This window comes from Leuciscus leuciscus (genome assembly GCF_965113295.1).
Source record: "Leuciscus leuciscus genome assembly, chromosome: 24".
In the NCBI taxonomy this organism is placed as follows: Eukaryota; Metazoa; Chordata; class Actinopteri; order Cypriniformes; family Leuciscidae; genus Leuciscus; species Leuciscus leuciscus.
Genome location: NC_138723.1, coordinates 31,781,573 through 31,806,903, shown reverse-complemented (window position 1 = coordinate 31,806,903; position 25,331 = coordinate 31,781,573). Strand labels below are relative to the sequence as shown.

At 45.7% G+C, this 25,331-nt stretch overlaps 1 protein-coding gene across 1 annotated transcript; it reads right to left on the bottom strand.

The window, feature by feature from the left end:
* Nucleotides 1-427: 427 nt before the first annotated feature.
* LOC309489789 (uncharacterized protein) lies at nt 428-24,687 on the bottom strand. Its single transcript, XM_082158698.1, has 9 exons — nt 24,603-24,687; nt 24,360-24,416; nt 23,632-23,991; nt 12,154-12,405; nt 11,634-11,724; nt 11,473-11,518; nt 10,522-10,608; nt 759-818; nt 428-545 (listed from the first exon to the last, which is right to left on the bottom strand). The coding sequence occupies exons 2-9, from the start codon at nt 24,412-24,414 to the stop codon at nt 519-521; spliced, it is 978 nt and encodes a 325-aa protein (XP_082014824.1). The 5' UTR covers nt 24,415-24,416; nt 24,603-24,687; the 3' UTR covers nt 428-518.
* Nucleotides 24,688-25,331: the final 644 nt, after the last annotated feature.

Genomic DNA, 25,331 nt, shown 5'->3' with positions numbered 1-25,331 from the left:
CCTTCAACAGCAACACTAACACGTGTCTAAATCATTCTTGTCGGTTATTGGCTGGAACACTGTTTGTTATGTTTCGTGGTCCAGGTTGGGCCAGTTTGTTTTCTTGCCGTTTGTGGAGCCTGGGCTGTCTACATTGTGTAGACTACCCCCCCCCCGTTTTGAGACTCGTTTTCTGAAATCACGTGACTTGGCCAGTTTAATATACACTTTAAAGCACAGATTTAAAACAGAATGTTGAATCTTCATACCTTTTTATCATTTAATGTTTTATTTGAAAAGGAATAAAGAGAAAAATCTGTCACGTGGACCTTTTAATACAAAGATAAAATGTATAAATGATTACAGAAACAACTCTAAACTCATTTATTAATTAAACATTGACTATTTATTCATGTCACATGAATATAATCCATTATTTCTGCAAAATGGAAACTCTTAAAATGCGTTTAATTTTTCATTGGTAGTTGTGAGGTGGATGTGTCCAGCGATGGGACAAAAGTTAAAGTTTAGCTTGTGCTTCATCTTACTGTGGCGTCTTGCTGTGGCTACAACAGAAATAAGACATTTACATAAATCAACACTACAAATGGTACATATAATCTCAGAAAAAAATATATATATTTCTGTCAGTGAAACGACTCATATAATCCATCTTGCAACAGAAAGAAAAGACTGTTTAGTATCTATTGACTAGTTGATTGACTACTGAGGACATTTTTTTATTTTCTGATGAAACTGAGAAGACTTGAGAAACTTACTGACAGATTCTCATATTCAGAAGAGCCCGACTGGGGAATAGCAGGTCTGGGATGGACAGTCTATGGCAAAAACGTACTCGGTTACCTAACGTAACCTCAGTTCTCTCTAGAAGAGGGAACGAGTATTGCGTAAGTTGCTTACGTTACGGGTAAAGTCATCTTTTCTCGAGATCTGAAGCCAAAAATTATCCTTAATTTTGTATTTATTGTCAACGCAGTGCGGCAGCCAGCAGACCATAGCAGGCTGTATAAGCGTGCTCATTGGCTGACCTGCGGCAACTGCAGCAGCCCGCCAGAATGGGTGTGGCTAGCGTGCATAAAGGAAGGGCTCACAGGCTGGAAATCTGGTTTTCATAGACTGAAGCGAATAAGCTCGTGGCGCGACACGGCAGGTTACGCAATACGTTACGTTAGGTAATCGAGTACGTTCTCTTATGAGAGGTTCTCTCGTATTGCGTAAGTTGCTTACGCTACGGGAACCCCTTGTCAATGCCGTGCGCACCGAGCATCCATTGCATGAATCCCAGGGGAGCCCGGGGAACACAATATGCGGGAACAGACGGCCAGCAACGCGGGCCAGCACATGTAATAAGCACTTCATAGGAATACAGAGCGGCTCTGCCGGTCTATGTATAACGTGTGGGGAAAGGCGGCCAGCAGCGCGGGCCAGCACAGTACATAGAATAAAGAGCGGCTCCGCCGGTCTATGTATAGAGAGTATCAACCCTTAGCGCAGCTGTGTGGAGAATAGGTGGCCAGCAACGCGGGCCAGCACAAGTGCATAGGCGCATCACCAGAAGAGCTAGCAGTACATGAGAGTAGTCTGCACATGAACACATGGGCAGAACGTACGTATCACTCATACTGATAACAGTTTAGCCTGCAAGGCGGGAACTTCCAGGTTATAAAATCTCACGAATGTAGAGGGGGAGGCCCAGCCTGCCGCCATACAAATGTCGTGAATAGAAACCCGCTGGACCAAGCCCACGATGAGGCCATGCCTCTAGTGGAGTGGGCTCTAATGCCCATAGGGCACTGCAGGTGTTTGGACGCATAAGCTGCTGCAATAGCGTCCACTATCCATCTGGACAGGCTATGTTTCGAGGCAGTGAGACCTTTAGTGCGCCCACCAAACGAAACAAAGAGCTGCTCAGAACGCCTGAAGGCGGCGGAGCGTGTGATGTAAGCTCTCAGCGCCCTGAAGGGGCATAGGAGGTTATCACTGTCCTCGCTATCGGATGCTGGCAGAGCCGATAGGGAGATGACCTGAGCCCTAAAGGGAGTGCCAATCGCCTTGGGGACGTAACCGTGTCTCGGTTTGGGGATGACTTTAGAGTCATTTGGTCCAAACTCGAGACATGTGGAGCTAACAGACAGCGTGTGTAGATCCCCCACACGTTTTACTGATGACAGAGCTCAGAGGTATTGAGCGAGAGGTATTTCAGATCCACGGATTCTAACGGCTCAAAAGGGAAAAGCTTTCAGGGCCTAAGAAAGAAAACCAATGAAAGATCCCACATAGGAACCGAAGGTGGCCGCGGGGGGTTCACCCTCCTGGCTCCTCTAAGGAAGCGGATGAGGAGCTCGTTCCTTCCTATCGCACGGCTGCGCGTCGTCTCCGCGAACGCTGCAATAGCCGCGACATACACTTTGAGCGTGGAAGGGGACCTGCCCTCGTCCAACAGCTCTTGCAGGAAGGAGAGCACCCACGAAACCCCACACGTGCGTGGATCCAGGCTCTTAGTAGCGCACCATTTGGAGAACACTGACCATTTAGACGCGTAGAGTCTTCTCGTAGAAGGAGCTCTAGACTGCGTGATCGTGTTCACGACCCCTTCTGTCAGATCAGCGGGTATCCGTTGATTATCCATGCATGCAGAGACCAGTGCTCATGTGGCGACCGACATTCATGTGGCCCGGTACGTGCGCGGCTCTCAGCGAGCACAACGAGTGGTGAGCCCACACGAGAAGGCGTTCTGTCAGTTGCAGAGATTCCTGGATCTGACACCGCCCTGGTGGTTCACGTAGGACACCACGGACATGTTGTCCGAACGGACTAGAACATGGTGGCCCCGTATGTGTGGGAGGAAACATTTGAGCGCGTTCTCGACCGCTATCATCTCCAAACCGTTTATATGGAGGCATTTCTCCTGGTCTGACCACAGGCCAAAGACCGGTCTGCCCTCGAAAAGAGCGCCCCAACCTAAGTTGGAGGTGTCCGTCGAGATGACTTTTCGGTGCGAGATGGCTCCCATTGTCACTCCCCGCTGGTACCAGTCGGCCGCTAACCAGGGTCTCAGTGCTGAAACGCAGCTCTGAGTCACTCTGATTCGTATGCCGCCGGACGCCCGGGCTCGGTGAGGCACTCGAGCGTTCAACCAGCGTTGCAGCGGGCGCATACGCAATAGACCCAGCTGAAGTACTGCTGCAGCTGATGCCATACAGCCCAGCAAACCCAAAAAAGAGGCTGACTGACTGGGCAGTAATGAGCTCTTGGTCCAGTAGACCGTGAGACCCAGGCTTTCCAGATGGCTGAGAAGCACTGTCCTGTGAGATATAAGTTCCATCTCTGACTGTGCTAAAATCAGCCAGTCGTCCAAATAGTTAAATACGCATACCCTGACTTCTCAGGGGAGCGAGAGCCGCGTCCATGCACTTCGTGAATGTACGGGGTGCTAAAGACAGGCCGAACGGGAGGACGGTGTACTGATATACCTGACCGTCGAAGGCGAATCTCAAGAATGGCCTGTGACAGGGTATAATCTGGATCTCAAAGTATGTGTCTTTCAGATCGAGAGAAATAAACCAGTCCCTCGGGCGAATTTGCGCGAGGATTGTCTAGTCGTGAGCATTTTGAACGGTCGCCTCATGAGAGCTTTGTTCAAATATCTCAGATCTAAGATCTTGGGCACGAGGAAGTAACGGCTGTACAAGCCTGACTCGCTCAGAGAAGGATGTACCGGTTCTAATGCCCCCTTGCACAGCAGCTTTGCTATTTCTGCATGAAGTAGGTGTGCTACTTCCAAATTCACTCTCGTCCTGGTCCGTGCTCGAAAGCACGGGGGACGGCGGGCGAACTGTAGTAATAGCCCTGCTTACAGTATTAAGCACCCATTCTGACACTCCCGGAATCGCTTCCCATGCTTTTGCATGTATAGCTAGGGGTAGAATGGCCTCTGGGTTCCGATCACTGCACTGCGTGGGGTCGAGAACCTGTATCAGAGGTATCGGTGCGGCGCGCGCGCTCTCGATGCCTGAATACGGCGGCTCGCTGACAGCGATAGCTGGCCGGTTTACACTCAATGACTAGATCACTTTGGACGGAGAACATTCTGTGGCGAGAAAAGCGGGACGCGTGAGCGGCGTCGGGGATACAGTGTTTAACAGTAAGTGTGAGCGCTTGTGTGCGGGCACAGGGCTTACGTTCACAACACGGCTGGTATGTGGCATTAGGGTTCCGTCCCCTGAGATAAAAGTGTAGCAGAGCGGGCAGTGAGTAGGTGTGGGCACTGTTCTGTGGGCACATTTCCTACATTTAACACTCGAGCGGCATATGCCAGCTCTAGAGTGGGCTCTGCATGAGTAAATTACATAGGGGGAACCGTGCTTGTGTGTAGGGGTGAACGCTGGGAAGCGGGCACATTTTCTACACTCAAGACACCATCGGCGCGAGCCGGATAACCAGAATTGTACTCTTATGAGATTTCTCTGGGGTACCGTAAAGACGGTGTTTGGGTGCAGGCGAGCGGGTTGTACAACGCGCTCATTGGCTGCAAAATACACATCTGCAGTCGCCTTTTTAAGGGGACTGATAGAGCGAAATGCTTTGATGGCTCATATATTTAGACGCTCATAAATACTCAAGCGCCATCCTGAGCGGGAGGGTGCGAGAGGCGGGTTCGCTTTCTGTATGTAAGAAAGCTGGCCGCGAGCTCGGAGAAGCGAACAGCATAATTTTTATCTGCCGCCAGAGCCGGATTCGAACACTGGTCTCTAGCGCGAAAGCCCGAAGTTCCACCACTGAGCCACAGGGGGAGAACACATAAGCTTTTGGTTAGCGCGAGCATATAAGAGAGCGTCATGTTTTGTGTCGGCGTTCGTTTGCAGGCGTGCGTGTATTATAACAGGCTCGTTTACTGCAATATTAGTATTTCCAGCCACCTGAACTTAGAGGGGACTGAGAAATGTGTGAGAATTTGAGGATGGTCCGGCCTCGGCGGCACTAAAACACTCTTGCTTCCTCCTTTCACCGGTGAGTGAGGCACGCGGGGTGCTGAACATTGCTCATGACCGTCCGCTCTGATATCCCTTGAGAACGGCGCAGTTTGCGCGGCTCGGACAAAGGGAGAGAGAGCGGGAAGATGGGTTGTAATAGGCGAATAGCCAGAGAGCGTCATCATGTCTTGTGACGGCGTTTGTTTGCAGACGTGCATGTATTATAACAGGCTCGTCTACTGCAATATTGATGTTTCCAGTCGCCTGAACTTAGGAGGGGACTGAGAAATGTGTGAGAAATGGGGGTTGGACCTGCCTCGGCGGGACTAAACAATCTTTTCTCCTTTCGCCGGTGAGTGACGCGCGCGAGGGGCGGGGTAGCTTTCTTGTAACGTAAAGGAAGCTAGCCCGTGACCGTCCACTTCTGGCATCCCTCGTGAGCGGCGCCGTTTGCGCGGCTCGAACAGAGGGGGAGAGCGCGGGAAGAGGGGCGAGCGTCATCATGTTTTGCGTCAGAGTTAGTTTGCAGGCGTGCATGTATTATAAAAGGCTCGTTTACTGCAATATTGGTATTTACAGTCGCCTGAGCTTAAGAGGGGACTGAGAAATATGTGAGAACTGGAGGTTGGTCCGGCTGGACTAAAAACCTCATTTCTCCTTTCGCCAGTGAGTGAAGCACGCGAACGGGACCGAGGGCGGGGTAGCTTTCTTGTAAAGTAAAGGAAGCCAGCCCGTGACCGTCCGCTTTCTGACATCCCTTGTGAGCGGCACCGTTTGCGCGGCTCGAACAGAGGGGGAGCGCGAGGAAGCTAGCTCAGACCGTCCGCTTCTGTCATCCCTTGTGAACGGCGCAGTTTGCGCGGCTCGAACAGAGGGAGAGAACGCGAGGAAGCTAGCCCCGTGACCGTCCGCTTCTAACATCCCTTGTGAGCGGCGCAGTTTGCGCGGCTCGAACAGAGGGAGAGAGTGAGCGGGGAGAGAGGTGCGAGGCATTTGAAACAACGCCTCGTAGGAAATTTCTCTTTTAGACAGAATGTGTGTCGCAGCGGAACACACACAGCATAAAAAGGATAAGATGCTGGATAGTGTAGTAGGCACGGCAGGCTAAAGGGCGGGGAAGACAACCGTCTTCTCCAGGCGCTGTCCTAAGCTTGCTGGTCGCTGAATTCAACGGTGGCGGCTTCTCTCAGAGTCCAGCGATGCGTAGAGCTTCGCTGAAGTGATGAAAATCTGATTTCCAGCCTGTGAGCCCTTCCTCTATACACGCTAGCCACACCCATTCTGGCGGGCTGTGACGCGTGAAGGCTCATTGGCGGGTGGATGCCTCATCCTCCAAGTGGATGCTGCACACTGGTGGTGGTTGAGGAGAGATCCCCTGATTTGATTGTAAAAGCGCTTTGGGTGTACAGTAGTACATATGAAAGCGCTATATAAATGCCTCATTCTATTCTATTCTATTCATTCTATTCTATTCTATTGGGCGTGACGTCACGCAGGGCTCACCGATAGGCTGCTGCAGTTGCCGTAGGTCAGCCAATGAGCACGCTTATACAGCCTGCTATGGTCTGCTGGCTGCCGCACTGCGTTGACAATAAATACAAAATTAAGGATAATTTTTGGCTTCAGATCTCGAGAAAAGATGACTTTACCCGTAGCGTAAGCAACATACGCAATACGAGAGAACCTCTCGTAAGAGAACACATTGATTATTTATTATCTGACTTTTGAATGCACAAACTCTTTTGCACATGTAGTTCCCTTTCGAGGGAACTCGGACTGCGTCGAATGACACTTTTGGGGAACGCCCCTCAGGGTAGCGCCTCTGAAGTATGAATGAAAGTAAGCCAATCTTAATTGGTGTTGTGTCATGACGTAACGTGTGACGGCATAAGCTACAAAAGGACGCCGACACAACAGAGTTTGCTTTCTGTTCTTCAGCAAGTGCTCTCTGTTTTGTATTTCTTATTTGGTGTTGTCTGTCAGTTACACAACCACAATAAGTAAGAATGGTGAGTGCAAGTTACAGGCGGTGTGTGCATCCCTGCCCTCGTTATATCACGGGTGGGGACACACACCAAATGTGCGTGCATTGTTTGTGAGTGCAGCACGCGCGGGCAGCTCTCGAGGATTGTCAGTCTCTATCGATCTGTGTGCTGCGTTCCCGCCTGGCCATTTTCAATGAGGATGTGGCGCGGGACCCCGTGGTTCGGGTCCCGCGTTCGCCGAGGCGGTGTGGAAACACTCTTCATGGGGCTCGCAGATGGATCTGACAGAGGATCTCGAGACTGCTGAGGCACATTCTTGGGATTCCTCTGCCAGTTCTGATGTTCTCGCGGCTTCTTACGCACGACTGGAGGACCCAATGCTCGAGCTGTCTGCTTCTGAGGAAGTAGACGTGCTCAGTATCGAAGGCGGAGATTTTGGGGATGACTCGCCTCCCCATGTCCCCACATATGGGGAGCTGGTAGAGGTTGTCTCTCATGCAGTGGCCCGTCTTAATATCATGATGTAACGCCACGCCAGCAGAGGGAGCCTTCTCCTGAGTATTGACTGTGTACCGCTCCCTCTGCTTCTACTTTCATTTCCTGTTTGAACAGTATTTAAGAAGTGTTTGTGTGTTTGCTCTTTGCGAAGTATTGCCAGTTCATCTGCCTTACCGAGCGTTTCCATTGTTTTCTGCCTGCTTATCTCGTGTATGATTCTGCCTGATTTTCTGATTTACGCCTGTTGGATTACCCCTCTGTTCTGGTAGCCTGTTTTTGGACTGATGACTGTGTTTGGACCTTTTGCCTGTTTACTCATCTCTGCCTTTTGGATTACCCTTGTGTATGTCGCTAGATTGGACTGCTATTGTGATTTTGACCTATTGCCTGGCTTAACGTTTCTGTCCCTAAAACCTGCTGCTAATAAACACCCGCAAATGGATTCTAATGCTGCCTCAGCCTCGTCGTTACACATGAGAGGCAGGAAGCGCTTGTGAAAAGCAAGTTGGACGAGCGCTTCCTGCAGCACAGAGAGCTACCTCACCACCGGGGTTTGCGTTTTTTTTTCAGGAGCTCGTTGTGTAAATCATTGAATAAACCGCATTCTTCTCGCGTATCCAACCCCCCTGTCTTGAATCATAGTAACATTATGGGGGCGTGAGAAAACGGTTATAGGATGATGCGGTTATAGGACAGCCACTTGCCACTTATTTATCCCCCGAATCTGCATCATCCCTGAAAACCCCAGTGCTGCCCACTAAACCATGCAGGGATACATCATCCTTAGTGGGCAGAGCTTATATGGCTGCGGGTAGGGCCTTCTTAAAGATATGGATGAGGGCGAGGCTCCAACTCCCGAAGATATTGCGGAGTTGAGGAAGGCTGCAGACTTGTCTCTCTGAGTCACCAAGGAGACGGCCCGTGCTATCGGCCGTTCCATGGCGGTGATGGTGGTCTCGGAGAGACATCTATGGCTTAATTTATTGGGCATCAGTGAGAAAGACAGGGCTTTCCTCCTTGATGCCCCGATTTCGCCTTCTGGCCTGTTCGGCGATGCCATAAACACCGTCGTCGGCAGGTTTCAGGAGGCGAAGAAGCAGTCTGCAGCCTTCAAACAATACCTGCCTCGCCGTACCAACTCAAAGAAGCCTGCCCTCAGTAGGCAGCCACAGCCATTCACCAGCTCCCCCGCCTACAGACAGGCGCAAAAAGAGAGCGTCGCGTCTAGAGCCCCCCCTCAAGCAGCTTGGGGGCATAGAAGGCGCTCTCAGGTGAAGCCTCAGCAGAAGAAGGGCGACTTGAGGGCCGTCCTGCAGGCTAAAAAAGGCTTCGTCAAAGAGATCCTAGCCAGCCTAGGTTCTTTGCGGGTGGCCCCACCCGTGGTGGAGCGATCAAGGTCGCCTCCTCCACAGAGCCCGCAGGAAATCGATGTCGACTTCCCGCCGACGCATCGGGTTCCAGTGAACGCACGCTGCACTGTCCGCCCCACAGGCCTGTGGCCAGGCAGCAATCGCACCCTCCCATCGAGAATCGTTTTCGGTCGAACCCTGCCGGAGATCCGCTTCAGGGGGTCGAGAACGAATCCCAATTGATACCCGAAGCCAGCCTCAAGAGCCTTGGTAAAATATTTCGATGCGTGGAAAAATCTCACGAATATTTCTCCTTGGGCCATGCGCACCATTCAAAACGGGTACAGACTGCAGTTCGGTTTCCGCCCACCGAAGTTCAACGGGGTGGTCTGGACTGTAGTCGACCCAGAGCAGGGTCGGGTATTGGAACAAGAAGTAAACTTATTTTGGGGATATTTAATTTAATTTTATCAATCAATAAATTCTACTAGAAACAAACATTGTTGTATTATTTTAATTTAATACTGTGAAGCTGCTTTGATACAATCTGTATTGTGAAAAGCGCTATACAAATATACTTGACTTGACTTGACTTAAACTCCCTGTTGGTAAAGGAGGCTATAAAACGTATTCCTCCACCAGACAGGGAGTCCGGGTTTTACAGCCGCTACTTCATAGTTCCCGAGAAGGATGGGGGGTTGCGTCCAATAATAGATCTCAGGCACTTGAACCGGTCTCTGAGGAGGTTCAGGTTCAAGATGCTCACCATTCCTGTCATCGTGAACCAAATTCAATCCGAGGATTGGTTTGTCACGATAGATCTAAAGGACGCATACTTCCACATTTCCATCCTTCCATCTCACAGGAAGTTCCTGAGGTTCGCTTTCGGGGGCGAAGCGTACCAATATCGGGCTCTTCCGTTCGGTCTAGCTCTCTCCCCTCGCACATTTACCAAATGCATGGATGCAGCTCTAGCACCGCTGAGGCTCCAGGGCATCAGGGTGCTCAACTATATCGACAACTGGCTGATTTTGGCCCAGTCACAAGAGCTGGCAGTTTGGCATCAAGATGTCGTCCTCGCCCACATCCAGAGCTTGGGGTTGAGACTCAACACGAAGAAAAGCGTGTTGGCACCAGCCTAGAGAACCACGTTCCTGGGAGTGGTGTGGGACTTGGTCACGATGCGGGCACAATTATCTCCTGCACGGATCGAATCCATCCTGGCCACGGAGTCCAGGATAAAGCTAGGCCAAGCCATCACTGTCAAACACTTCCAGAGAGTGTTAGGTCTCATGGCAGCAGCGTCCAATGTCATTCCATTCGGCCTGCTGCACATGAGGGCCCTGCAGTGGTGGTTGAAAACCAAGGGGTTCTCCTCGAAGGGAAACCCATTTCGCATGATCAGGGTTACGCACAGATGTCTTCGTTCCCTATCTATGTGGAAGAAAGCTTGGTTTCTGTCCCAAGGCCCGGTGCTGGGAGCGTCATGTCGCCAGAAAGCCGTTTCAACAGACGCCTCCCTCATGGGCTGGGGCGCGGTCATGGACGGCCGCTTTATGAGAGGCCTATGGCAGGACCATTATTCCTCCTGGCAACACCAATGGCGCTACGCTGAGGGGCGTTCCCCCAAAGTGTAATTCGACGCAATTCTCGTTCCCTTTCTCAGGGAACAAGGGTTACAGTCGTAACCCGAGACGTTTTTGATATTTCTCTTACTGTGAGTGTGTCGTAGAGGTCAGATGATCTGGACTTGAGGTCAATAGCTGCATATGTGCCTTCACTGAGATCAGGTCTGGGATCGTTCTACAGGAGAACAGAGAGAAGGACTATCACCATTTAAAATTTAGAAGAAAGAAAACATTTTTGTAAAAGATTTTAAATTGTTACCATGATAATCAAAAGTGTAATCACTCCACAGTCTCTACTCATAAAACTATGTTCAATCCTGAGTATATATATATATATATATATATATATATATATATATATATATATATATATATATATATATATATATATACACAGTATATATATGTATGTAACGATCACCAGTGAGAGTGCCTAGGATTACCATCAACCAACCCGGACAATCACCACACATCCACAGACTCCATTCGCCATAATCCTCAGTTCAGACTATCATCCATTATCACTTTCACCTTTGTCTCATTATCTTGTTTACTCACCCTATAATAGCCTGGTTTTCACATTCATTCTCTGCAAAGTCTTGTTTAGTGTTCGTACTGCAATTCTGAGCGTTTGTCTGTTATTCCTGTGTTCTTGGTTTTGATCTCTGCCTGTCCTTGGATTTTCCTTTTTGCCTGCAGTGTGCAACCTGTGACCCCTGTGACCCTGCAACCCCTGCGACTCCTATGACCCTGTGACCCCTGCGACTCCTGTGACCCTGCGACCCTGTGTCCCCTCTTACCCTGTGACCCTGTGACCCCTGAGACCCTGTTATTGTTTGGACTGATCACCCGGTCTTTTTTGACCTCTTGCCTGTTTTCTGGATTATGTCTTTGGATTACCCTCTGTTCAAACAAACTGCATTTGGATTATCAAGCTTCGTGTCTCAGAGCAGTACATGACAATATATGTGTTCTACAATGTACAAAGAAGCTGTAATTGATTTATTAGTATCATTCTGTGGTTCTTTGGCCATCTCACCTCATACTCGTGTATTGCAGATCTACAGTTTATCGTTTTTTTCTGACTGTTAAAAAGAAACGGAAACAAGTCATTTCATTGTTTTGTGCAATATTCAAATGTACTTTTGCATTAGTCTAAAAGCAAATTATATTACTCTTTGTTGATCAATTTTTATTTACATTGCATATAGTATGATGGTGATCATGATAGTGAATATTGCACATGCCACTGCGATCACTACCCAGACGAGCAAACCAGCGCCACTATGATCTGAAAGAGGGAGAAGATCATAATCAAATCTACAAACTAAGAATGACACTAAGACATTCTGTGGAGGGTCTAAAGCAGAAATCACAGTCAATGTTTAGAGGATTTAATGTCACAGTTACTGACCCATCATGAACTCACACATGACGTTTGTGACATTTAAAGTCACAGCATCAGAGTATTTCTGGACTTGCACTTGTATTCTTCACTGTCATCAGAGCTTTAGCTCATCTTGACACGCTGCGCTTTTTAAAATTTTGTTCACATTTTTAAAAGCACAAACATGTAAATGTATAGCTTTATGGTTTAATGGAAAAAACATAAAATGCAATAAATGCAGGCTGTTGAAGTTATTGATGCATTTAAAAATGTTCTTAGCACCCCCTCTGAACTGTATAATTTGATTATACACTAAATAAAATAGACACTTACACATGACATTGAGCTGAACAGCAGGAGAGATGAGAGTGTGTCCGTCTACAGCACAGCTGTATCTGCCTGAATCCTCTCTTCTCACTGGGTTGAGGAGGAGTTCATTGTTTCTGTCTCTTCTCTCAGTTAATATCATCTGTGAGTTTCTGTACCAGATGAATGTGTCTCTGTCAGTCGGAGCGCAGCTGCTTTTACATCTCAGATTGACTGGATCTCCCTCTGTCACTCTCTCAGGAGACTCCACCTGAAGATCTTAACACAACACACACACTATATTTAGTGCTAGAGGTTGACCGATTCATCGTTTTTGCCGATATATCGGTACGGATAGTTGGAACTAGGGGTGTCGCAATATACTGGTGTTGACGATAATCGTGATATTCAAAGCATGAAATATCGGCATCGTGTTAATTTAGAGTGTGACAATATACCGGTATTGGCAATAACCACAATGTTTAAAATGAATAGGACTCTTATGATAACATGACACGTAAATACTCCAGCGCCAGTACCTGGTTGACCTCTCAGGTGGCAGTATTGCACCCGCTGACACCTGTCAAATAAGAAGACGACGCAGCGCTCGTCCGCGCCCGCGCAGCTAGAGTGGAACACTCTGTCCACACCCGAAAAAAGTAAGCTCACCAGTATTAAGAACAGAGTTCTTCGGCTTCAAAGAAAACAGCACCTTAAAGGTGGTCGCACACCGGACGAGAAGCGCAGCGCCACGTCTTTAAAATTCGAACACATTCTCTATGAGTGTAGGCTACACACACCGGCGGCCGCGACGCCCAGCAACGGCTCAGGACCATGTTCAAAATCCTGCCGCGACACAGAGCGTCATTTACATCGTTTTATATTAACTTTACATTATATTTGTCTCAAATCATCGTAAATGATTTCACCCTGTGCTGCAATATACATTTAATTTTACATTAATTTACAGAAATCAGCTGCTTGAATGAAAATTGCTGATGTTATCGGATTTTCAGGTGATATTCTCAATTCATTCAGTTAACGGACGCTCTGAGGTAAAGTGTTCAGATCACAGACTCAGCAACTATTATTTAATTGTACAATGTAATCATAACATAGTACAGACATTATCTCAATTCCATAATGTCCTTAAACAATGATATTGCTGGCCATAAACTGAGATGCGCGTGCGTGTGCGATACCTTGAGTTGTCATAGACGCGACGCGGCTATTATTTTACTAGTCATGGAATGGGAAACGTGACATTAACTGTTAACAGGGGGTTTCTGTGTTCATTTATTAATAAAGGGTGATTATTAAAATTAAGAACCCCGTTTTCTTTACTCATCTTATTTTTGTATTTGTATTTGCACTTGATTTTTTTATTCAAATCTGCTATCTGCATGACTTTATTGGCGCCGGTGCAACAATAGGTTTAAGAGCTTTTCAGTTCTTCAGGAAACCTTCAGACAGTGTTTTGCTTCAGTTTGAAACCAGATAAACTTCACATGCTTGTCTTCCTTCACAAGAATTTGCCATAGATTGAGTACGCAAGAAGTAAAAAATGCATGTGCCTTGTCTATCAGTATCCTTATGTTTGTTGGGTAAAAAAGAAAAACTATATAAACAAAGTAAAAATTAATTTGACTGATAACTACCCGAAATAGATTCTATAGATATCGCGATATATCGATATCGTGAATTCTTTTGGCCACAATAACCGTGGTGTGAAAAATCTAACATCGTGACAGCCCTAGTTGGAACTATCGTTATCGGCAAAAATCCTTACCGATAGTTTTTCCAGGTTGCTGGAGCGGCTGAGAAGAGACTGCAGGCATTATACAGAGCGAGAGCGACCTCTACAGGACAAATAATAAACTATCACTGGCACGCGTGTTGTTTACTTTAACACGTGATGCTGCATGCAGCACAGAGATCACACATTATACGGAGAGCGCTGACACTTCAGATGCGTGTTTAAAACACAGACAGTGAAACGGTATGAATACAGAACACTGAAGGACATATTGCCATATCATTATAAAGTAATTAATTTGTTGACTAGATGCTGCATTAGCAGAGAAACAACAGAAGTGTGTTTGCCGAGTCTGAGACGAATACAATTAGTAGTGGCTACCTCAAGCGGTTAAAGCAATGTGACAAAAACACACGCAAACCTGACCCAAATGTTTAATGTCACAATTGTTACCATCTATTTCCTTTAGTTTATATCCAGCTGGTCACTTTTCTTCATTCATTAGCCGGCGAAGTTGTGTATTTAAAGCTAGTGACGTGATTGTTTTCTCAACATTGATATGTTCATGCAGCCAACAGAAACAAACAAATCAGAAACGCATTTGATTCTATTCTTTTTTATCACTACAATACATATTGTTATTTTGATTAGATAATCATCAAGTGTTCTCGTACCGATCATCATAATACGAGAACGGTTCTCTCGTACTGCGTTGCAAACGCTATGGGAACCCATTTTAAAACGCTGTGCTATTCGCCAGTGACTACTCTGAAGGTGTCCGGGGATACCCGAGACTAATAACAGAGTAGTCTAAATCATAATAGACCAGAATGTCGGGCCCTTAGAATGATATTCACCATATAAAAGGGTATGAAGGCCACCGTGGGAGGGGACCTGGTTCATACATAGGTCTGGGTTGAACTAGCCAGAGTCCTAAATAGATAGAACTCGTGCCTGCAAGGCCGGAACCTCTAGATTATAGAATCTTGCAAATGTGGACGGAGCGGACCAGCCGGCCGCCGCACAAATGTCTTCGATCGGGTCTCCACTGGACCAAGCACAAGAGGAAGCCATGCCTCTTGTGGAGTGAGCTCTAACACCTATGGGGCACGAAAGACCCAGAGAGGTGTAGGCCAGAGAGATGGCATCCACTATCCATCTTGACAGTGTTAGTTTCGTGACTGGTAGCCCTTTGGTGTGCCCCCCGAAACAGATAAAGAGCTGTTCAGACTGTCTGAAAGAGGCAGAACGCTCCAGATATATTCTCAGGGCTCTGACAGGGCAGAGCGTGAGAGCATCGCTATCTTCTCCCGATATGGGAATAGCTGATAGGGAAATAACCTGGGCTCTGAACGGAGTTGAGAGCACCTTTGGTACATATCCGTGTCTTGGTTTAAGGAGGCCTTGTCATTGGGCCCGAACTCAAGACAGGAAGCGCTCGTGGAGAGTGCTTGCAAGTCCCCAACTCTTTTAACTGACGCTAGTGCTAACAGCAGAGCGGTTTTAAGAGAGAGGGATCGTAGATCAGCCGACTGAAGTGGCTCGAAGGGAGGTCCCTTAAGAGCTTGTAGAACCAGGGAAAGGTCCCAGGCCGGCACCGAAGGTGGTTGAGGCGGGTTTAAGTCTCCTGGCTCCTTTAAGGAAGCAAGCCTTGCCGAAGACTTCCCATAACAAAAGATCCGTCCGGGGTGGAGAGACCATTCCTCTGGGGGAACGTTGCCCCGGCATAGCATGTCTGCCCCCACGTTCATCGTGCCCGGCAGGCACGGATTAACGCACGGGCCTACTGGGCACTTGCCCAGGGCACTGGGCCAGCAGGGGACCCTGTCAAATTTACTGTGTCTATTCTTTTCAAATAATTATTTTAATTTTAATTTAATTTTTAGTAAAATTGTGTTAAATATTGAGGAATAATGTGATTTTTTTTTGGCAGTTGCAAAGTATTAACTAGTAAATAAATCAAATAAATAATTTTAATGTATTGCTGCGCTGTTGAGAGGGACATCTAGAGGCGAGCGAAAAGCATTGCGTAATATAAAAGTCACGCGTAGAAGACGGTTACTCAAAAACCAAAACAAAAATGAGTTTAAAACCACAACCAAGTGTATCAATGAAAAGAAAGCACAAAAAGGACGAAGAACCAAGAGAAGCTCAATTACTACAAAAGCTACCAACAATCTCCAGCTTTTTTAAAAGCTAAGGTAAATTTAAACCAACTTTTTTGTTCTAAGCTAACGTTAAATGCCTGTGGTGAACGACAGTTACACATGAAATGTTTGCTAAATGTAGAAATGTAAATTATTTATGGAATTTTCTCCTGTGATATGATTTGGAGAGGTCAGAAGCTTTTTGATTGAGTATGTTGTACAGTATGTTGTATGTTGATAGATACTGGTGAGATATAAATAAACCAGAATATTGCCTGCATTCTCTCCCCGCGTATTAGTGCCGTTGTTAATCCTGTATGATGGGACATACAGGCAGAGGTGAACCAACACTGAGTAGGGCCCCAGGCAAAATTAATCAATGAGGCCCATTTTATATATATCACTGATTCTTGAGAGTCGGGACAAAACACGTTTAAAAAAACTTTTTTTTTAAATACACACTATATCAATTAGAGTTATATGTTTCTGCAGAGAAAGGTCTTAGCTATTTAACCATGTAAAGGAACAGGTTCTAAATAAAAACACATTTTTAACAAATAAACATGTTTCCCTTCAGAACTGGATTTTTGTCAACTCCGTCAGACACACTAAAAAGTATACAATTTTAATTCTTCAAATCCAACAAGAATCTAAAGTTCTGAAGTATATGGTAATAGTGTTTAGTTACTCTGATATGTAAAAAAAATTACAATATATAAACTTAAGTTGTGATGTCACACTATTCTGAAAACTCAGATTTCTAAATATTTGCATTTTCAAACTTTGACTTTAATTTCAATATTGTAAAAACAAATTCCTTAAATAAATAAAACATAAGAGGATGTAGATCAGATGGTCCTTTATTCCAAATGCTTAAATTCAATCCACTATGGTTTAAAAAAAAAGTATCTTAACAGAAAGATGGTATTGACATGGTGCAGCTGTGACCATAGGAATATTGACATTGTTTGTCTAAAATATCAAAAAATGTAAAATGTACCAGAGCATGTGTGGTAGTGCTGCATTCAGGCAGGGAGATGAAAAGGGGTCCTCAGGGATATAGCTGACCATGCTATTTCCTGATTTAAAGAGCTTTATGAAAAAATCTGACGGAGTTGACAGAAACTGAGGACACAACTTTAATAGGCAGATTTTTATGGAAAATATAGTTTGATGTTCACTTCATGCATTGTTTTTTATATTTATACCCCTTATTTTTTATTTGATATATGTTTTCACAATTGTAGAGCTTTTTTTAAAGTTTTTTGGGATGGTTAATATTGTGACCTCTTGCTGAGGACAAGTGCAATAACATGGACCTTCTAACCACAGACCATACATTTAAACAAATTTTCCCCAAAAAGATAAAAAGGGTTATTCTAAAAATCAGATAGGTATATAGAATTCCTTTAGATTTAACTTTGCAAGTATGTCAATCATGATGAATTTCTTAATTTTTGCTATAAATTAGACTTTTCTATGTGGGACATGTTTTGTCCTGACTCTCAAGAATCAGTGATATATATATATATATATATATAGGCTATACTGTAATATAGGCTAACAAAAATTTTGTTAATATATCTTCATTAGATGTAGGCCTATAATTATACAAAATTCAGTTGTTTATGTTTTACAATAGTAGCCTATGGGCTTATTTTTTTAACGAAATGTCAATCTTCATCTTTATAACAGAAGATAAAATACAATACAACAATCTTCAAGATACAGTAAATCTTCAAATGTTTAACGGATTGTCACCTTAAAAAGTGTCTTTTGTGGTGGAACAAGCAATGCTATATAGCATCTTAATTTAATCTTTGTTTAATTATTTTAGTTTATTAACTAATTGTTAACTCAACTAATTTAACGTAAAGACCTGGATACTAGAATTACTAATTAAATAAATGTCAACTAGCCTAAATGCATTGATTAGGATTGCCATTGACTAAAGATTTTTCTAGTCGACTAGTAGTCATTCATTTAAGCAATTAGTCGACTTATCTCACGTTAACATTAATTTCTGCTTAAATACTGAGTGCATGGAGCCATATAGCCTATTCCACGCTCAAGCGCATGCATAAATCTTGCCGCAAAGCACCGGCAAAAGCAGGCTAATGATAGGCCTAATATATCTGAAAAAAAACTAGGCATTTTTATTGTTTAATAATAAAAAATATATATTTCTAAATCAGTGTCGGCTGCAAACATATCTATATCTCCGCTGTAAAGTGGATGCGCCTTTAGAGAGAAATGCACCTTTCATATCATATCAGCCTAATCAGCCGGTATTTGCTTTTTTCGTTTAAAAGTGGACATTTCAAGCTTTATATAGAAATATTCATCATGTCTGTGAGGCTATACACTGTGTTTCAGAACGTTTTCTTGTTATTGTGAGTTTACAAAAATAAAAGTAGCTACTTGCGACTGATGCATTATTCTTTTCTGTATATGACCAGAAAAGATTGAGTATTTCAAGTTGTTTCCACTGTTTATAGGAAAATGCAAGTGTTCGCGCCGACGCCTGCCATGCAGTGCGCGCTGCACACTCCGCACAAACACTTTGGATATGCATTTATCTAGGTTAAAGTTAGAGCGAGCTGCCATGCCAGACGGAGAAGTCCTTTTCATGTTTAACAAATCAAATCATGCATTTTCTAGCTACCGCGAGTAAGCGCTGCACCAGTTTGAAAAAGGTAAAAGCATAACGAGCGTAACGAGAGAGGGGCCCCACTAAGGGGGATGCAGAGATGTTGCTGCGTCTTTATATTAACATTTCTGATTGTTTAAATGATCAGCCTTTGGGGGGCCCCTTAAAATGCCTGGCTTGCCTGCCCTATTGCGGCGCCTGTGCATACAGGTGCAACACTGTTGTCCAAAAAATTGGTGATGGGGGCCTTTGAGACATCCGTGCCCAGGGCACATCATCGCCATGATCTGTCCCTGGTGCCCGGCACGTGAGCTGCCCTGAGTGAGCGCAAGTTGGCGTGAGCCCATAACAGTAGCTGTTTGGCTATTGTGAACAGGTTGCGAGACCTGAGACCGCCCTGGCGATTTATGTAGTATACCACCGCCATGTTGTCCGTACGGACCAAGATGTGGTGTCCCGCCAGATATGGGAGGAAGGATTTCAGGGCTAGAAAAACTGCTCTCATTTCGAGGCAGTTGATGTGTAGGCGTTTCTCCGAGCTCGGCCGGAGGCAGGCCTGCCCTCGTACAGGGCTCCCCAACCGAGGTTGGAAGCGTCTGTTGAGATAACCCTCCTCTCTGAAACCAGACCCATGTTCACACCCTGCTGATACCAGCTGGTGTCCTTCCAGGGGGCCAGAGCTCTGGTACAGCGCTGGTTTACCCTGATATTTACGAGGCCCGAACGCCACGCATGGGCTGGAATTTGAGGCATTAGCCACAGCTGAAGGTAGGGTTGTGCCGATAGACGATAGTATCGTGTATCGACGATAGTCAGAGATATCGCTGCTGGCAGATGCCTTTGACGATATCAATACGATAATTGGCTCGTTTTCCCATTAATGTATTAAATCATTATTATTATTATGAAGCTAGTATTGTTATTAAATTAATTAAGAACTACAATTAATTTGCCTTGCCTAAATTCATAACGACATCACCACAATAACCACACTTGCGACATCACCGACACGCGCGTATGAGGAAATGTTTTTCAAAGAAAATGTTTTTAAAACAGACTAAAAAACTACATCCCACAACAAAATTTAATTGCAAGGTGATCCATTCACAAATTGTCAAGAGTGCTTGTTTTAACAGACGCATCATTCTTATACAGAGCCAAGATGAAGACGGCATCGTTGTTCGTCAGTATTTTGTTTCCATAGGACATTAACAAAACATTTAATGACACTAATAACACTAAAAACAATACAATTACAAAATGTTAATGATAATAATAATAATATCAATAAAATTATATAGGCCTAGGCCTAATAAAAGTCTTTAGTTCACGAACGTAGCACAACTCTGCCATCTGTGAAAATCAAAAGCAACTTCAAACACTTGTTTAACAAGAAATATTCTTCTAATTTTTTCACTGTCAATAATGTAAGTCCACAAGAGAAATATTAAGCCAGTAAATTAAGATAGTTGCTATACCGTTATATCCACCGTCGTCTCTGAGAGAACACGCCGTTAATGCAGCGAAAGCTCAGTCCGTTTCTGCTTTCATTTTCAGGGAATGAGCGCGTTTACATGCACGTTTATTAACTCGATTATGCTGAATAAACAGACAATGCATGTGGTCATGTAAACGCATTAACCCGTTTTCATTTATCAGAGTCAAGTCATAAGTTTAAGCCGCATTATTTGGGCTTATTGAAGTGCGGTGCGCATATGTGAAGTGCATCCAGACAGAGAGAGCACTGGTAGGAGGACATATATCGCAGACTCCGACTCTTTCTTGACCCAAGAAATTATTAAAACGTGTTCTCATCTCGTGCAGAAGTACAGTCAAAATGCTGCATCTGTAACGGCATGAGAGGATAATGTGTGTCCGTAAACTTCCCGCTGACATGTTGAAATACTCCGAGTCAGATACAAGAATGATTAGGATCTTTTTTTACCTCACTATACCGGGAAATAACCTGATTTAGCCTATTAATAAACACTCCACCTTTGCTAACAAATTAGAAAAAGATTCTCATATATAAAACAAAGTAATAAAACAAGCAAATTGATGAGTACATAAGCAAGTTACTAATCAAATAAGTAAGCCCCGCCCCCTCACGATAATATCGTGTATCGCTGATCTCACAGGCTGACGATAGGACGATATGAAAATGGAGCATATCGCCCAACACTAGCTGAAGGGGGCGCATATGCAGTAGGCCTAGCTGGAGTACTGACGATGCTGAAACCATAAGGCCCAAAACCCTTTGAAATGTTCTGAGGGGTACACGGGAGCCCAGTTTGAACGACGCGGCGAGCCACTGAATTGACAGAGCCCGGACCGGCGTGGGCCATGCTCTCATGTGAACGGAGTCGAGAACTGTTCCCAGGAACGTGATCCGTTGGCTGGAGGACAGCACACTCTTGGCAAAGTTTACCCTGAGCCCAAGGCTTTCGAGATGGCCAAGGAGCCAGGCTCTGTGAGTATGGGACTCCGCCTCTGCCTGAGTCAGTATGTGCCAGTCGTCGAGGTAGTTCAGAATACGCATTCCCCGCTGTCTCAGGGGGGAGAGAGCTGCATCCATGCACTTCGTGAATGTACTAGGCGCTAGAGCCAGTCCAAATGGTAGGACTGTGTATTGATATGTTTGCCCCTCGAAGGCGAATCTCAAGAATGGCCTGTGATGGGGGTTCACTTGGATGTGAAAGTAAGCATCTTTTAGATCTACTGAGAAGAACCAGTCCCCTGGGCGGATCTGCGCCAGGATGTGTCTGGTCGTAAGCATCCTGAATGGCCGTACCATGAGGGCCCTGTTCAGGTGTCTGAGATCTAGAATGGGTCTCAGGCCGCCGTCTTTCTTTGGAATGAGAAAGTAACGGCTGTAGAAGCCCGACTCGCTTTGTGATGCGGGAACTATCTCGATAGCCCCTTTTGCCAGCAGATTCAATACTTCGGAGTGGAGGACATGAGCCAAAGTGCTCCCTACCGAAGTGTAAGTTATAGCGCAAAAGCGCGGAGGTCTGTGGGCGAACTGAAGCAAGTAACCGTTCATTATGATATTCATCACCCAATCTGATACTTCGGGAATTGCCTGCCAAGCCAGAGCCCGATAAGCCAGTGGCTGGATCATATCTGAAGGCGAAGCGCCCAGACTCGGGGGCTCGACCTGACAGAGGTTTATGTGAGGAAATTTGCTCGATTTGTGCTTTGTGTGGGTCGCTGTTAAAATAGCGTTTGGGTGCAGGGATGCGCAACAAATGACGGGCCCATGTTCTGCATTTAACACTACTTCAACCACCTGAACTGAAGACGGGGCTGTGAGAGACACTTGAGCGATCTCCGGGTCCGGCCGCAGTGGGGCATGAACCCCTCTTTCCCCCGGCTAGGACGGCTTCTTAGGCTCGTGGTCCAGCGTGAGCTTTGGACGAGGACCTTGGCGCTTGGGGAGCGGGTAGCGCTTTGCTGGCTTGTAGCGTTGGCCGGTCTCAGCCACTGGGCGGGGCTGGTAAACCTGCGGCGCTGGTTTCTCTGGCTGCGGCGTACTCTTGGGGCGCCGTGAAGCCGAACTGGAGCGCTTTCGATAGGAAGTGCTTCATTGCGCTGGAAGCTTTCTGAGCCTCTGTGAAGCACTCTGCAAAGCCACTGACGGAAGGGCCAAAGAGACCTGTCGTGGAGACAGGTGAGTCGAGGAAGGCGGTCCTGTCCGCGTCCCTGATCTCAGTTAAATTCAGCCATAAGTGGTGCTCCAGAACAACAAGGCTGGCCATGTTGTGGCCGATAGCCTGGGCAGTGGTCTTTGTGGCCCGCAGTGCAAGGTCAGTAGCGCTGCGAAGGTCTTTGAAGGCTTCCGGATCTCGCTCATTAATTTCTCGCTCTGGTGTCGATTCTTTCAACCTGAGAAGGAGGGGCGGGGTCCACGGAGCCCGACCAATCCTCACACTCAGACGCCGCCACAGAAATTGCGTCATCCAGGTCCTCTGCAGATCCGCCGAAAGAGACGAGTGCAGCCGCTTCGAGAGAGGGGCGTTGGTCGCTCTTTGCGAATAACACAGGAGAAGTGTCAGAAGGTGTAGGCAAAGCACGTGGGGAGGGACCTGGTGAGCACACGCTCAGATCACCGCGCTCGTGGATCCTCTGCTCGCACCGCTTCTTCCTTCGGGGTTCGATGGGCGCCAGAGACGGAAGATGGGCGGGCCCGCTCTCTGAAGTAGCGAGAGCGAGCCTGGATCGAAGCGCTGAGATGGGCATGCTGTCGCATGAAAGGCAGCCGCCTGTAGTGAGTGCTGCCTCGGCATGCTCAGGACCGAGGCAGACAGCACACTGGGTGTGTCGGTCCGACACATGAAGGGGAATCCCGCAGGATTCGCAGACGGGAAGCGGCATTTGAAACAACGCGCTCTGCTCTTTTAGATAGAAAGCTTGTAAAGGATATCTCGTCGAATGCCACAGGGAAATGATCAGCTTGGGCGAGGAATGCCGGGCGCTGAAGCTGTTCTGCTGAAGGGCTGCTCGACGGCGAGAAGACTTCTTATCCGGAGAGGTCAGCGAAACGAGGTGAGAAACAGGGCTCGAGCAGAAGGAGATTAAATCTGTCATATGGCGAGTTTTCTCTGAATTTATACTCTTCAGCCACGCCTATTTTGGCGCGTTCGAAGCTGGCAAGGTGCCAAGCGCTCCGATTGGATCGCTCGCCTCTGCCGACTCGCCATAGGTTCATGCAGTTGCTGCAGCACAGCCAATCAGCTCGCTAGCTCTCGAGCTATGATGCTCTAGCTGTGCAGCTGCAATGCGTTTTAAAAAAAGGCTTCAATAATTCTCGAGAAAGGAGTTTCCCATAGCGTGTGCAACACAGTACGAGAGAGCCGTTCTCGTAAGGGAACCACTATCGGTCGAGCTCTATCTAGTGCTCATCCGCTGATTATTATTCAACATAATGCAGAGAAGAAGAGATGAAACTGCACCTGTGACAGTAAGAGTCACTCCAGATTTCCCAGTCCATTTTCCATCAGGTCTATCAGTGATGAATCTGAAATAGTACATGTGTGAATCCTTCAGTGTCACATGACTCAGTCTGACGGTGCAGTTCTTCTGTTCATCTCCCAGATACTGAAGCCTCTGACTGTATTCAGGGTCCTCAGACAGATCTGGAAACTCTTTATTATCTATTACCAGTGTTTTGGTCCAGAAAAGTTTCTTGATCATATATTCAGGAGGGTATTTATAAGTGCAGCTCATAATCACTGATGAGTCCTTTAGTGCACAGATGTGTGAAGGACTGTATCTCACACCCCACTCAACATCAACCCACGGGCTACAAACTCCTGAAACACACAGTAAAGGGATAGTTCACACAAAAACGATTGTTTCATAATTACTGACCCCTCATGTTCATCACATTCTTTTTTTTTTTTACACATTAAACACATTCATATAATCATTATTGATGCACATATTTATATTGTGCATTAATTCTAATCAGAAGAATTTAAACATTCATCTAAAGTTATTATTCTTTTTAATTTTAGCTCTGACTGCCTTTATTTTTTACTTTATTTGGATGATTTTTTTTTTCACAGAAATTTGTTTGTGAAAGGGGTTTTAACAGGGGGGTCCGCACTCATGATTTGAAAGAAAGACTTTGAAAAGTGACTAAAGAACAATAAAATCTTCTCCAGCATGAGCGACTCACCGTGAATCATGAGCAGAAACACCAGAGGAAGAGGAGGAGCCATCATCAGTGACATCACTACAAGAACAACAACACAGGATCACACACACAGTGAGCATTATAAAAACAATCTTTAGCTTTAAAAACATTTCCATAAACAATTTTTCATTGAGAATATTTCCTTTTGATTATGTGAGTGGTTTCTACAACAGTAAATAGACTATAGACTGACTATATTCACTCAGTAACCAGCGTAACTCTTACCGTGTTCTGGCGAGTCTCTCAGGCGTTATACTGATCAAATTCTCATGGTTAACAGTGTTTATTTCCAAATGTTTGCACAGTTTCACTTGAATTTCCACATTTTAAGATTAAAGGGATGTTCAGATATAAATGGAGTAAAAATAAATGTGGGTTTTTTTTAAACTACGTTTTTATAGCCTTTCTTCCTAGAAACATTTTCTGAAGAATTATTGAGTAAGACACTCAATATAGGCGGAACTTATATCGAGTAAAACTGGATTTAGATACTTTGACCGCAGACAGACAAGTTATATTTTGAGAGAATTTTTGCCTTCAGTTTATTGGCGAAAAGAATAGCGACAGGAAGTGGTGGGCAGTCGAGGTGTGAGGGACAGGAAATTACCTCATCCAGAATCAGTTCACCCACACATAAGCTCTAGCCTGTAATGAAGAACACATGCACAGCCCAATGTGTCTCAATGTACGTCATCGATCAAAATGAATTCTTAGCTAATATTGCTTAATACAAAACCCCTAAAAGGACATGGAGATTCAAAAGTATGAGATGGGGGGAGAAATTATATGGGTGACATCACTTCTTGTTGACGTTCAAAGTATTGTCAAACAAAACGGAGGCTAGCTCGACCTAGCTCGAAACGTGTGACATCGCTTAGAGCACCTTTAATATTAACCCAGCTACACATTTAGTAGGTTACTCTGAGTTTAGGTCTTCACTGACCCAGAAATGAC